Source organism: Culex quinquefasciatus, chromosome 3 (assembly GCF_015732765.1).
Source record: "Culex quinquefasciatus strain JHB chromosome 3, VPISU_Cqui_1.0_pri_paternal, whole genome shotgun sequence".
Taxonomy (NCBI): domain Eukaryota; kingdom Metazoa; phylum Arthropoda; class Insecta; order Diptera; family Culicidae; genus Culex; species Culex quinquefasciatus.
The window spans coordinates 181,183,336-181,198,452 of NC_051863.1; the positions used below are offsets into that span (position 1 = coordinate 181,183,336).

At 35.1% G+C, this 15,117-nt stretch overlaps 1 protein-coding gene across 1 annotated transcript; it reads left to right on the plus strand.

Moving 5' to 3' along the window:
* Positions 1-6,212: 6,212 nt before the first annotated feature.
* On the plus strand, positions 6,213-14,711 carry LOC6052248 (fatty acyl-CoA reductase wat). Its single transcript, XM_001868508.2, has 3 exons — positions 6,213-7,117; positions 13,796-14,255; positions 14,312-14,711. The coding sequence occupies exons 1-3, from the start codon at positions 6,370-6,372 to the stop codon at positions 14,673-14,675; spliced, it is 1,572 nt and encodes a 523-aa protein (XP_001868543.2). The 5' UTR covers positions 6,213-6,369; the 3' UTR covers positions 14,676-14,711.
* Positions 14,712-15,117: the final 406 nt, after the last annotated feature.

Below are 15,117 nucleotides of genomic sequence, written 5' to 3' on the forward strand. Positions count from 1 at the left end.
GGAAATATTTAAAGTAAGATCACAAGAAACTAAAATTTTGCAAAGTGGTAAAAATGTCTAAAAATTTATTATAAGTGAAAATCAATTTATTATTGACAAGTTTGCTGAACATTTTATGCAACTGGACACCTCAACACGAAATTTCGATTGAAAAATATTCGAAAAACATAACTTTGTTAATGTTAGATAATGTCTCTATTTGATTGGAAAAACCGTCGAAATTTGATCAGTAAGACTTATGTTAAGTTTTGTATTATTGCTACATGTACAAGAGTGAGCCACACAATGTCCATGAAGGTTGTTTTCAAAAAAGTTTTATTAAAGGTGCTTTACAAAAGATTCGATAAAAATTGTGAATTTTCAAATCGGGGTGATCATCAGTAAGGTTCGTTTTGATATTTCTTTTAAAAAACTCTCAATTGTATGTTTGTTCAACGAAATTTATTAACATTTAATAAAATTTATACAAATTTGAGGCGAATTTAATTAAAAGTGCAAAATTTGATCTAAATTCATTTGAATTCAATTCTTAAATTTAATATTTTTGAATTATTTTTATAAACACTTGAAACTTGTAACTTATAAATTTAATTTAACTGTTCTTACTGCAGGATCCCATGTTGAAGTCCTTTTCCTAATTGAACTCATTTCCATTGATAAAATCATGTCACTTCGAAATTATTTGAATTATCTTATTTATTAATGTTTAAATAGGCCATTGCAAATTTTATATCAAATATTTAATAAAATTATAAAATTATTATTAAATTAAATTTTAAATAAAACAATAAAAATTCGGTACTGACTACAGTGATAGTTTTTGCTAGAAAATGTTTAAAAATGGGCTAGAAATTAGAAATTGAGTTTTTTTTAACCAGTCAAATCGCAGTTGATTATCAATTAAATCTTTTGAACCCTTTTCTACCAAGCTCAGCATGAATTCAAACCATTTCGTTCTTATTTTTCATTTTGCCAATTAAAACACATTTTTTCAAATTTCAATTAAAAGTTTTAAAAAATCTGCAGGAAACTTTCGTAAACATTAAGAAAACTTAATGATATATTCGTTGAATAAGGTTATTAAAAGATAAAATTATTGTCGGACGATAACAATAATCTATCGTTCTCGTGATTTCTATAATTCTATCGGTGATAATCTTATCGCCGATAATGGACGATAACCTGTTTTTTAAATGTATCTAAATATGATTAATTCAACCATATCATGCTAAACTTTCAATGCTTTCACTAAGAATATATTTTTTGTTTGTATAAGAAATTGTTCACAAAATACAGTATTTTTTCAAAAAAACTTAAATTTTGATTATTTGCAATATGGGTATCAAACGAAGCGAAATTTTGTATGTTTTTTCACTTTGTTGAAGTTTTTTTTTTTTGTAAAATACCAACATGTTCACAAAATACCGTATTTTTTCGAAAATACTGAAATTTTCAAAATATGGGTCATTCCATCTGAAGCGGAACAGCATTTGAAAATTACCCTCTCCGATCCTGCTCAAATTTGGCAGAGCTGTTGATACTATCAAAGCATGCAAGAATCCCGAATTTCATCCAAATCGGACCATCCCCTCCATTTTTGTACCTCCCCAAAAAATTGACTTTTTGGCGATTTTTGACCAAACCTCCTAGTTTCAAACGGCGATAGCTCAGGAACCACAAATCTCAGAAGGTCGGTCTTAGACTCAATTTTGAAGGAAATTGGACGTAGAATCCATTTCCGTGATCAAAATTTTGATTAATTTATTTTTCTACCTGTATTGCGCAATTGAAAACTTTAAACGGCCGTATCTCAAAACACCCCAACTTATTTTTTGATTTGACCTCACCATCGTGTTACCCGGCCAATTTTACATAAGAATCACTTATCGACAGAAATGAATATGTTTCATTCCAGAGATATCGAATTTTAAAGTTTAGTGTTTTCGAGATTACCTACATCAGCTTCATTCGCCGCATCTGCTAGAAGCACACAGGCGAGCTGATCAATAACTGCTACCTGGTCATTTATTGAAATAATATTTCATCATAAATAATCTTTATCAAATTGGGAAAAAATAACTGTATAACACTGTAGGAATCTGGAGTTTAATCGCGAATGTGTATCTGCTCAAAAAAATAATGAAGTGAATTTCTGTGCTAACCCATAGGATAGAGTAATAACGACACACAGTTAAGGGCAGAATTGGAATCCGACGAAGCGAGCAGGAAAATGAAATCTTGTTAGTAACACTGAACAATAAGTGCACGATACATTATTGAGTAAAACATATGAAAAAAAAAATTGTTTATACGTTGTACTCTAGTGGAGTATGAAAAGGATTTCTGGATACCTTCCAGAAATCCTTTTCATACTCCACCAAAAATTTAAGAAAATAACAAAGTTTGATCTGCTGCAAAGTGGCTAATTTCCCAAATTTAGTTGCGATGATTTTGACACCATCCGAACTACAGTTTTTTTTTTCTTCTTTAATTCTTAGATTCTTGGAACACAATACGGCTGCTGTCCTCACGTATAAGGATTTTTTTTAATTAAATGTACCTTGACCAAAATCATCATTTAATCAAATGGAGCTGGCTCACAATATAAAAATTGATTTAATATGCTCAATCTTTTAAACCATAAATCAGATTTGCCAAATTATGGCAAAGTGTCAATAATAAACTATAATAATAATAATAATAATAATAATAATAATAAAGCAGGTTTTGGGGTTTTGCTGAATGGCACTATTTTGCTACCGCCCACGATAAAGGCCCTAGTCATGGCCTCGGAGGTACTCTGAAACGGTTAGCAACACGTAAAAAAACGGTGCATTCAAAATAACTCAATAAATATTCCTTTCACAAAAATAGATTGATCAAGGTAGGGGAACAGCATCTAATTTCAGCGTTCCTCTAATGTTGCCATAGCTTATTAAAAGCGTTTTCAACTGAAATCGAGTGATAAATAGCTCAATGAGAAGTGAACAAGCAAGTTTCTATCAAAAGTTTTGCAAATTTTGTTGTTCAAATAGTGAAAATGAGCAAATTGGATGAAACTAGGAGCGAGGACTTAACCTGGCAAACATACGAGAATTTCCCCTATTAGCCATTTGAATAAATATTTGCGTAAAATTATAAAAATATAAATTAAATTAATCATCTCCCAGAACACCAGGTAGCAGTTATTGATCAGCTCGCCTGTGTGCTTCCTGCAGATGCGGCGAATGAAGCTGATGTAGGTAATCTAGAAAACACAAAACTTTAAAATTCGATATCTCTGGAACGAAACATATTCATTTCGGTCGATAAGTGATTCTTATGTAAAATTGGCCGGGGAACACGATGGTGAGGTCAAATCAAAAAAATAAGTTGGGGTGTTTTGAGATACGGCCGTTTAAAGTTTTCAATTGCGCAATACAGGTAGAAAAAATAAATTAATCAAAATTTTGATCACGGAAATGGATTCTACGTCCAATTTCCTTCAAAATTGAGTCTAAGACCGACCTTCTGAGATTTGTGGTTCCTGAGCTATCGCCGTTTGAAACTAGGAGGTTTGGTCAAAAATCGCCAAAAAGTCAATTTTTTGGAGAGGTACAAAAATGGAGGGGGTGGTCCGATTTGGATGAAATTCGGGATTCTTGCATGCTTTGATAGTATCAACAGCTCTGCCAAATTTGAGCAGGATCGGAGAGGGTAATTTTCAAATTTGCACTTTTTCGTGCACAGTTGAGATGGAATGACCCATATGCAATAAGGGTTTCAAACGAATTCAAAATTTGTTTGTTTTTTTAGTACATAATTTTTTTTTTGAAAAATAGTTAAATTTTCACAAAGTTATCAAAAATACTCTGATTTTATAAATTTTTATTCGAACTGAAATTTTGTTTGCTATTTCAATTCATTAATTTTTTTTTTGATACCCATATTGCACATTGATTTTTTTTTTGGCATTTTCGAAAAAATATTGTATTTTGTGAAAATTTTATTATTATACAAAAACAGCTTGAATAAATACAAAATTTCGCTTCGTTTGCTACTCATATTGCACATTTTGAAAATTTGAGTATTTTCGAAAAAAATACGGGAATTTGTAAAAGAATTAGTATTTTCCAAAAAAAAAAACTCTAAAAAAGCATATTTCCATCTCAAGAAAAAACTCTTTTAATGTGAAAAAAGCAAACCAAAATTCGCTTCGTTACATACCCATATTGCAGATTTTAAAAATTTAAGTATTTTAAAAAAATACGGTTATTTGTGAAAATTTTAGTATTCTCCAAAAAAAAAATTCCAACAAGGTAAAAAAGCATACACAATTTCGCTTCGTTTGATACCCATATGGTATGTTTTGAAAATTTGAGTACTTTCAAAACAATAAGGTATTTTGTGAAAATGTTAAGTTCATTTTATTGAAGTTTTTTTTTTTGAAAATAAAAAATGCTGAAATTTTCAAAATATGCAATATTGGTTTCAAATGAAGCAAAAATTTGTATGCTTCTCAGTTCATTAAAGTTTTTTTTTTTGAAAAATAGTAAGATTTTCACAAAATACCGTAATTGATAAAAAAAACCCCAGAATTCCAAAATTTCTTTCGAATTGAAGTTTCGTTTGCTGTTTCAATTCATTAGTGTTTTTTTTGCATATTAAAATTTCTTGGTTTTTTTGAAAAAATATGTTTTTTTTTTGTGAAAAACCGCAAAAAAAAAAATGACTTCGTTTGATTGCACATTTTGAAAATTTGAGTGTTTTCGAAAAAATACGGCAATTTGTGGAAATTTTAGTATATTCAAAAAAAAAAAAACTCTTGTGAAGTAAAAAAGTATACAAAATTTCGCTTCGTTAGAGGACATATTTTGAAAATTTGAGTACTTTCGAAACAATACGGTATTTTTTCGAAAAAAAAACTCAGATTTTCAAAATATGCTTATTGGGTATCAAACGAAGCGAAATTTTGTATGCGCATTACATATAACATATGGTTGAGTTAGGGCAGCGAATGACCAAGAAGGTTAAAGCTGCCAGAAATAAATAAATTAACAACAACAACAATAACAACAATGGTTGAGTTAATCGATTCTAAAAAGATTTTTAAAATGAGTTATCGACCATTATCGGCGATACGATTACCGGCTATAGAATTATGGAAATAACGATAATGATAACGATAGATTATTGTTATCTTCACGACGGTAAAGATAGAACTATCGTTATCGTTATCGAGCCTCGATAATTTTATCTTTAACAACCTTGGAAGCAAAAAGAAGAATATAACTACGCAATTTATATTTTTATGTTTGGTGTTTTAGAATTTCCCTATAGTCCCCTCAATTGCATATTTTTAAATTTACCAAAAAAATCAAATTTGTATTTTTTTTTTATTTTATGCAAAAATATAAAGATTCTTTGATATTTAAAAAAATATAATGTACGTATGACCAAAAATCAATATTTTCAAATTTTTTCTAAATTTTGAGGGCAGATTCAGTTTCAGGAGGCAAAATTAAATAGAAAAAAAAATACTTTTGAATTCAAGACTTTTGTTGAGGTGGTACCAAAGAGTATTGAAAATTTTAATCCATTTTTACGGTGGTACCAAACACATTTCCCTTGACAGTTCGACGTTGCTCCCTTTTAGTTGCATATTTCTCCCGAAGAAATCATAAAAACTCCGCCTTTTTTTGCGATCTCGGCAGCTGTTTAATGTTTTAAGGAATCTGTGTTTTTTTTAACCTTTAATTTTCGAATTGTCAATTTTTGACAAAATGTCGTTAAATTAAAATACTCCCAATTTGAAAAAAAAAGATATCCACTAAAAGGGTTTAAAAAAGTAAACTGCGACCTACATACACTTAGAAATTTCACAAATTAATCGATTTGATACTACTTACAGAGTTTTAAACTCTGAATCAGTCTACCGCGTGCAACCGACCTGCCAATTCCAGCCAAATATGCCTCCCCTCCTTCCAGCTGCCCAGGTGGAGAGAAGGTCATTAATGTCCTCTGCCAAGTGACACCCGAGCAGAACTCGTGTCGAATCTGCCGCAGTCCAAATGTGGTTTTTCGGAGCTCGGGAATGCGGGCCGGTTGCTGCAGAATTTGGCGGCGCTGCAGCAGTTTTGTGCACCAGCAGGTTGTTGGCTGCTGACCTCATCGTTATGAATTCCGGGCGGAGATACTTAACCTGGTTCTCGCACCTTGGCCGTGGTAGTGCCGTTATCGACGCCGATTAATCTGATTTGAATTGCAATTTCTAATTGCGGAAAAAAGTGAGGCAAGTGCAGGCGTGGATTTTGAATTTTGAATTAGTAGTTGTCGAAGTTCCGTTCAGTGAAGTTCTTGGAAAGCTATTAGGAAGTGTGCGCTGCCGTAATGGATCCTCGTGGGATGAATCTGTGGGAAGAGGAGGACAACGGTTACAGTCCGATTGCGGAGTATTTTCGCGACAAGGTGGTCCTGCTGACCGGCGCCACTGGGTTCATTGGAAAGATATACTTGGAGAAGTTGATTCGATGCGGGGCCAGCGAATTGATCTTGATAATCCGGGAGAAGCGTGGAGTTCCACCGGCAGAGCGAATGACACGGATCTTCGACTCGGTACCGGTGATGAAGAGCTTCCAGCGGAACTTTAACAACTGTCGCGACCGCGTCAAGGTGGTCCGAGGGGACATGTCCGAGGATGGGCTCGGGTTGGATCCCGCCGACGTGGAATACATCAGGCAAAGGGTTCAAATCGTGCTGCACGTGGCGGCCGACGTTCGGTTCGACGAAACGCTCTTTAAGGCGATCCAGATGAACGTGAAAGGCACCTGGGAGATGTTGAACTTGTGTGCGAGCGGATGTTCTCGGTTGGAGATGTTTGTGTACGTTTCGACGGCCTATGCCAACTGCCTCCAGGGGACGGTTCATGAACAGTTTTACGACCCGCCGATGGATCCGATGGTGCTGCTGAGCTTGGTGGAAAAAATGGACGCGGTCGAACAGGACCACTTTGAGGCGCTAACGCAAATGATTCTGGGCCCGTGGCCAAACACGTACACGTACGCGAAGGCTCTGGCGGAATGTTTGGTGAAGCGGTTCTACGAGCGGATACCGGTGATGATCATAAGGCCACCCATTGGTAGGTTGGAGTTAATGTGGGATTTTCTAATCACAACCTTCAACTTTACCGAAGACATCAATTCGATTAGAACATTCCTTCTTAACCCACCATTTTTTTCGAAATTTTTTATTTTATCTACCAAAAACTTTGCTTTTCTTGTTTTATGTTTTACATATTTCATTTTTAGTATTTTAACTTGCATTTATCTTGTTTAGTTAATCTTTGTTTTTGGTAGTATTTGGCCTTTTCTACCACCTCCTATCATTACTCCTTATCATCTCATTTTTTCATATATTTACAGTCACTTTTTCAATTTTTTGCTTGTGTTTCACATTTTCTGCTATAAAATGGCACCAATATCATTTAAATTGTAAAAAAATACGTAAAGGCATAGTCACACAACAAAAATTACTGCATACTTCTTTTTTACTTTTCAATTTAGGACATGTTAGTAAAAATCACAGCCAAACTTGAAGGTCATTTTTAAAACCATTGGCAAAGTCACATGAATCAACTAAAACTTTCAACCCATAAATTTTCTAAAATTTTCGGAGTTCTTCTTTTCAATGCTTTTTCAAGATCAAAATTTGGTTGAAAATGGATTTTTGATATCTTTTAAAGTAGAAGCCCGCATAAGGTGGAGTTGGGTTGTAGAGGGTTAAGTTACATATTTTCGAGTATAGCGTCCAATTGCTCGTCGAGGGAAAAATTACCCGGGATTTTCCACAAAAAAATTCCCGTTTCCCGGCAACTTTTTAAATTGTCCGTTTCCCGGCAATTTTTTGAATTTCTCTGGAATTCCCAATACATATACTTTGTTAAATTTTAGAATTTTAGAAAATTTACAAAAAATAAAAAAAATGAAAAAAAGAAGACAACCTAACTTGATTTTATTGTTTTCAATCTACTGTTCATATTCCACATTAAGCATATTGTGTATTTTTCATGTCAAGGTTTATTTCAGATAATATTTTTTTCGGAAGCATTCACAACTGGAAATAGTTCTTACTCATTTGTTGGGTAACAAAAATTACTAAATTATGGAATAAAAATAAAAAAAATATTTTTGGTAACCTTTTTCAACGAAAATTGTTACTAAATCAATTGGATGAAAATTGATATCATACAAACTTTTAAAGAGGGATGTGCAAGTAGATTTTTTTAATTGTATGTATTCGAGAAATTACAGTTTGAAGCGCTGGAGCTACCAAGGAAATTAGAGGGTTGAATATGAAAAGCATGTATCGTTCAACTTTAACCACTTTTTGCACTATTATTGATTATTTTAAGCTAAGGTTTTTTTAATGCCATGTTAAGCCGTTGCAAATATTTTTCAAAGTTTCTTCAAAGTTAGCCTGAATAATCAGGGGGCAAAAAAATATTTTTTCGAAAAACTTCAAAATTTTAATGAAAATTAAAGTTTAATCAACTAAAAACCAGTTTAAATGCATTTTCCCGCGTTTATAATCATATTTAACATGTTTGAACTCCTTTAAAACATTTTAAATTTTCATGAAATACCAATGTACTGTCCCACGAAAAGTTTTTTTTTTTTTGCGAAAAAAAAATTCCGTTAATACCTCGATATTATAAAAACTAATGATTGGAAAGCAACTGTACGCCTATAAAATCCATATTAAAACACCTTTTTTCATCCAAATGTTGAAATCTACGCTTGTAATTTCCATTTATGTATTTTTATTTTTTTTTAAATTTTCAGAAAATGCAAAAAAATTGATCGAGTTCTGAATTTTGGAACCAATTCTGTTTTTTTTTTTTGAAAAATCGAAATATTGGTCACACATTTTTTTAAACTTTATTTTTTGATGTAAAATCGAATTTGCATTCAGTGAAATTTTGATAAAGTGCAATATTTTTTTACCTTTTTTGAAAATAGTCGCAGTTATTCATTCTAAAATACTGTTTACTTGCTTTTAAAAGGTGCTTATTTGAACTTTGTTGATGCGACCCTAAGCTACTGAGATATGGCCATACAGAGATTAAAAATCAGAAAAATTGATGATTTTTAAGTCTCACCCAAACAACCCGCCTAATGTCAAAATTATTGCGACCAATATTTCGAGGTAAAAAAAACTGATATTGATTCAAAAAATCATAACCAGGACAAATTTTTTTTGCACATTCTGGCAATTTCTGAAAAGTTGACATGTGATGTAACCTTAAACACTTTTTTTTAAATAAAAAATTAAAAATCACAGGAAATAATTTACCGTGTGTATCATTTTTTTCAGTGTAGTTCTACAACTTTGCCGAAGACACCAAATCGATCAAAAAATTTCTTCTAAAGAAACAGGTTTTTGAATTTTCATATTTCATTTTTGTACGGACAGTTGCAAAATTTTTATGAAAAATTTTATGGACAAACTAATGATGCGAAAAAGCTTCTTTGGGCATACCAAATGCCCTAAAACAGTTTCTGCTTGATTAAAAAATACAAAAAAATAAAATGAATGACTGAAATCTCATAGAATTGCTCTAAAGCTTTAAAAAAATACAAATGATATTTTGCCTTCCTCACTGAGGTAAGGCTATAATCCTGCTCTAAAAATGAACTTTCTATTAAAAGCTCCTAGACCTACCTTCATGTATACATATCGACTCAGAATCGAAAACTGAACAAATGTCTGTGTGTGTGTATGTGTGTGTGTATGTGTGTGTGTATGTGTGTGTGTATGTGTGTGTGTATGTGTGTGTATGTATGTATGTGACCAAAATTCTCACTGAGTTTTTTCAGCACTGGCTGAACCGATTTTGATCGAACCAGTTGCATTCGACTTGGTTTAGGGTCCCATACATCGCTATTGAATTGTTTGAAGTTTCGATAAGTAGTTCAAAAGTTATGTATAACAATGTGTTTTCACAAATACCCGGATCTCAATTATAAGCATGTAAACGATGTCCGGATCCATCATCCGACCCATCGTTGGTTAGGTAATTGAAAGGCCTTTCCAATGAGCCCAAGACATTGAAGATCTGGCAACCCTGTCTCGACTTATGACCACTTAAGTGATATTTATGTACTTTTTTAAGCCGGATCTCACTTAAATGTATGTAAACGATGTCCGGATCCATCATCCGACCCATCTTTTGTTAGGTAATTGAAAGGCCTTTCCAATGAGCTCAAGACATTGAAGATCTGGCAACCCTGTCTCGAGTTATGACCACTTAAGTGATATTTATGTACTTTTTTGAAGCCGGATCTCACTTAAATGTATGTAAACGATGTCCGGATCCATTATCCGACCCATCGTTGGTTAGGTAATTGAAAGGCCTTTCCAATGAGTCCAAGACATTGAAGATCTGGCAACCCTGTCTCGAGTTATGAGCACTTAAGTGGTATTCATGTACATTTTTGAAGCCGGATCTCACTTAAATGTATGTAGACTATGACCGGATCCATCATCCGAGCCATCGTTGGTTAGGTAATTGAAAGGCCTTTCCAATGAGTCCAAGACATTGAAGATCTGGCAACCCTGTCTCTAGTTATGAGCACTTAAGTGATATTTATGTGCTTTTTTGAAGCCGGATCTCACTTAAATATATGTAAACTATGTCCGGATCCATTATCCGACCCATCGTTGGTTAGGTAATTGAAAGGCCTTTCCAATGAGTCCAAGACATTGAAGATCTGGCAACCCTGTCTCGAGTTATGAACACTTAAGTGATATTTATGTAGTTTTTTTTAAGCCGGATCTCACTTAAATGTATGTAAACTATGTCCGGATCCATTATCCGACCCATCGTTGGTTAGGTAATTGAAAGGCCTTTCCAATGAGCCCAAGATATTGAAGATCTTGCAACCCTGTCTCGAGTTATGACCACTTAAGTGATATTTATGTACTTTTTTGAAGCCGGATCTCACTTAAATATATGTAAACGATGTCCGGATCCATCATCCGACCAATCGTTGGTTAGGTAATTGAAAGGCCTTTCCAATGAGCCCAAGACATTGAAGATCTGGCAACCCTGTCTCGACTTATGACCACTTAAGTGATATTTATGTACTTTTTTAAGCCGGATCTCACTTAAATGTATGTAAACGATGTCCGGATCCATCATCCGACCCATCTTTTGTTAGGTAATTGAAAGGCCTTTCCAATGAGCTCAAGACATTGAAGATCTGGCAACCCTGTCTCGAGTTATGACCACTTAAGTGATATTTATGTACTTTTTTGAAGCCGGATCTCACTTAAATGTATGTAAACGATGTCCGGATCCATTATCCGACCCATCGTTGGTTAGGTAATTGAAAGGCCTTTCCAATGAGTCCAAGACATTGAAGATCTGGCAACCCTGTCTCGAGTTATGAGCACTTAAGTGGTATTCATGTACATTTTTGAAGCCGGATCTCACTTAAATGTATGTAGACTATGACCGGATCCATCATCCGAGCCATCGTTGGTTAGGTAATTGAAAGGCCTTTCCAATGAGTCCAAGACATTGAAGATCTGGCAACCCTGTCTCTAGTTATGAGCACTTAAGTGATATTTATGTGCTTTTTTGAAGCCGGATCTCACTTAAATATATGTAAACTATGTCCGGATCCATTATCCGACCCATCGTTGGTTAGGTAATTGAAAGGCCTTTCCAATGAGTCCAAGACATTGAAGATCTGGCAACCCTGTCTCGAGTTATGAGCACTTAAGTGGTATTCATGTACATTTTTGAAGCCGGATCTCACTTAAATGTATGTAGACTATGACCGGATCCATCATCCGAGCCATCGTTGGTTAGGTAATTGAAAGGCCTTTCCAATGAGTCCAAGACATTGAAGATCTGGCAACCCTGTCTCTAGTTATGAGCACTTAAGTGATATTTATGTAGTTTTTTTAAGCCGGATCTCACTTAAATGTATGTAAACTATGACCGGAGCCATTATCCGACCCATCGTTGGCTAGGTAATTGAAAGGCCTTTCCAATGAGTCCAAGATATTGAAGATCTGGCAACCCTGTCTCGAGTTATGACCACTTAAGTGATATTTATGTGCTTTTTTGAAGCCGGATCTCACTTAAATATATGTAAACTATGTCCGGATCCATTATCCGACCCATCGTTGGTTAGGTAATTGAAAGGCCTTTCCAATGAGTCCAAGACATTGAAGATCTGGCAACCCTGTCTCGAGTTATGAACACTTAAGTGATATTTATGTAGTTTTTTTTAAGCCGGATCTCACTTAAATGTATGTAAACTATGTCCGGATCCATTATCCGACCCATCGTTGGTTAGGTAATTGAAAGGCCTTTCCAATGAGCCCAAGATATTGAAGATCTTGCAACCCTGTCTCGAGTTATGACCACTTAAGTGATATTTATGTACATTTTTGAAGCCGGATCTCACTTAAATGTATGTAAACTATGTCCGGATCCATTATCTGACCCATCGTTGGTTAGGTAATTGAAAGGCCTTTCCAATGAGTCCAAGACATTGAAGATCTGGCAACCCTGTCTCGAGTTATGACCACTTAAGTGATATTTATGTACTTTTTTTAAGCCGGATCTCACTTAAATGTATGTAAACTATGTCCGGATCCATCATCCGACCAATCGTTGGTTAGGTAATTGAAAGGCCTTTCCAATGAATCCAAAGCATTGAAGAACTGACAACCCTGTATCGAGTTATTACTACTTAAGTTATACATTGTTTTCTTTTTTTCTGGATCAAAAAAAATGATGAAACCATTCATATACCCATTTTTGGTAAAAAGTGAGGAAGGCATCAACCACATAGGTGGATTAAGTTAGTTTTTTTTGAAGAAAGCACATAAAATATGATTTATACTAGCAGTCAAGTCATTAATTGATCCCCACGCTCATTTTGACAATGAAAGTTGTTGTTCTTTACAATTTTGTTGCATAATACTAACCAGAAGGATCATGATCCGAATAATTTTCATGAAATTTCAAATTTCCTGGGAATTCCCCGAAAGTGTTTAAATTGATTTAAATTTAAGAAAATAAGGTGGGATATTTTGTTTTTAAATTGTAACTTTTTTTCTGAGAAGTTCCAAACAAGGCCTAGAACTTTGTCGAAGACATCGGATCGATCAGAAATCCGTTCGCATGATACAGATTTTCTCATATTTTAGGCTTGTACAAATATTTTGAAAACTGATCATAATTTTTAAAAAGTCTTACCTTTTTTAAAATTACACAGTAAATTTTTTTTAAATTTCGAAGCCTTAATTTCAGAAGTTTGAATATTACCTCTTTTATGATGTTATTTGACCTCAATATAGACTGAAAAAGTGACATTACCCCAGAAAAGGGGTTAAATTACACACTTGTAGAGGTAAAATTATACATTTTTTCTGACATAAAAAATGGTACCACTTCCCAGATGTAACATTACCATGATTTTTTACTGTGTAATGATTGCAAAACAACATAACTAGTTTAAAATGCATTTTAAAATACTTTTTTGTAATCAAATATTTAGACTATGGCTTGTAATTTAATTTTTTATAAAGTTTTTCTCCCCTCCCCCGGCCAGAGCCGAACGAAAAAAAAATTGAAAAATATTTGCATCGGTCTTGAGAGGTTTCTGTCAATAAAAAGCTGCCAAATTTATGTTCCTTTTGTTCCATCCGAAGAAAAAAGTACAAAAAAAAAATTTGCCCGATCGTGGAGGAATTGATTAAAATGCTGTTAATTTTCAAAATTAATTTTAATTTTCAGTGGTGGCCACATTCAACGAGCCCGTCCAGGGCTGGGTGGACAACCTGTACGGTATGAACGGGGCCATCGTTGGCATTGGGTGCGGCGTACTGCGGGTCATCCAAACCGGTCCGGACGACATGAAGAACGACGTGATGCCGGCGGATTTCGTCGTGAACGGGACGCTGGCCGCCATCAAGTACACCGTGGACCGGAACGCCCTGGAGGCTCCTTCGACCGATCCGGACCGGGTGGCCATCTTCCACGTGACCAGCAGCGTGGACAACCCGTTGACCAACGCCCGGTTCAGGAGCTTGGTGGAAACTATTGGGGGTGATCACGCGCCGTTGAATTCGCTCTGGATTGGAACCTGCATCAACTTGCAGTCTCGGCTGCTGGTCCGGCTGTTGACGATCGTGTTCCACGTGATTCCCGGGATATTTATTGACGCTGGGTTGAAGTACTATGGCAAGAAGACAAGGTGAGATGTTGTCTCAATTTGACTTGGAAGTTTCGACTTAGTTCGTCTTTTCACAGCCTGATGAAGATCTACCGGAAGGTGGCACGGTTCACCGGGTTCATCAACTATTTCGCCACGCACGAGTTCATCTTCGTGAACGACAAGATGCACCGGGTGCTGGAGACGATGACTCCGGGCGATCGGGAAAAGTTCCACTGCGACATCCGGACCGTCACCTGGGAGGACGTGTTCAACGTGTACGTTCCGGGGCTTAAGTTGTACATGCGGCACGAGGGACCAGAAACCTGGATTGCGTCCCGGGAGCGGTTCTACCGGTTGAAGAAGATTGGCCTCGGGTTATTCTATATTTTGCTAGCTATGGTAGTGTATTGGATTTTGCCGTCACTACTAGCGGATTATGTTCCTGCGATTTTTAATTAAGTGTTCTAAAACGTAATAAAAATGCCTGATTTCAAACAAATTTTGATTGCACTTAGACATCTGCCACTGTGATAATCAGCTTCAATTTGCATTCAAAGCTCGTTGGACCAATTGTTGGAACACCTGTCCTCCCGTAATTTAATCCAAACTTTTACCAGAACCATCATTCCAAATCCAGTAATGCCTGCCTGAGCACCTTCTAAAGCACGAATTTGTATTTTCCAATCAGTTTATGCTCAACCCCAGCAGTGTTGACACGTTTCCAAACAGCAAAGTTTTTCGTTTTAGAAGCAAATTTAGCAAAAAGAAGAAAAAAAAACTTTCCCCTCCCATAAGCATATGCAAGTTCTATCGCAGTCAGCATCCACCGATAGGTGGTAGTACTACTGAGCCCCAGGAATAAGGTTTTAAATGAAAATTGAGTTCTGCTCCCGGCACCACT

What these genes read in the sequence shown, in the direction of transcription:
- LOC6052248 (XM_001868508.2), top strand. Translation starts at nt 6,370, where the DNA reads ATGGATCCTCGTGGGATGAATCTGTGGGAAGAGGAGGACAACGGTTAC. An exon ending in GATCATAAGGCCACCCATTG is followed by an intron (nt 7,118 to 13,795) that starts GTAGGTTGGAGT and finishes TTTAATTTTCAG; the next exon opens with TGGTGGCCACATTCAACGAG. An exon ending in TACTATGGCAAGAAGACAAG is followed by an intron (nt 14,256 to 14,311) that starts GTGAGATGTTGT and finishes GTCTTTTCACAG; the next exon opens with CCTGATGAAGATCTACCGGA.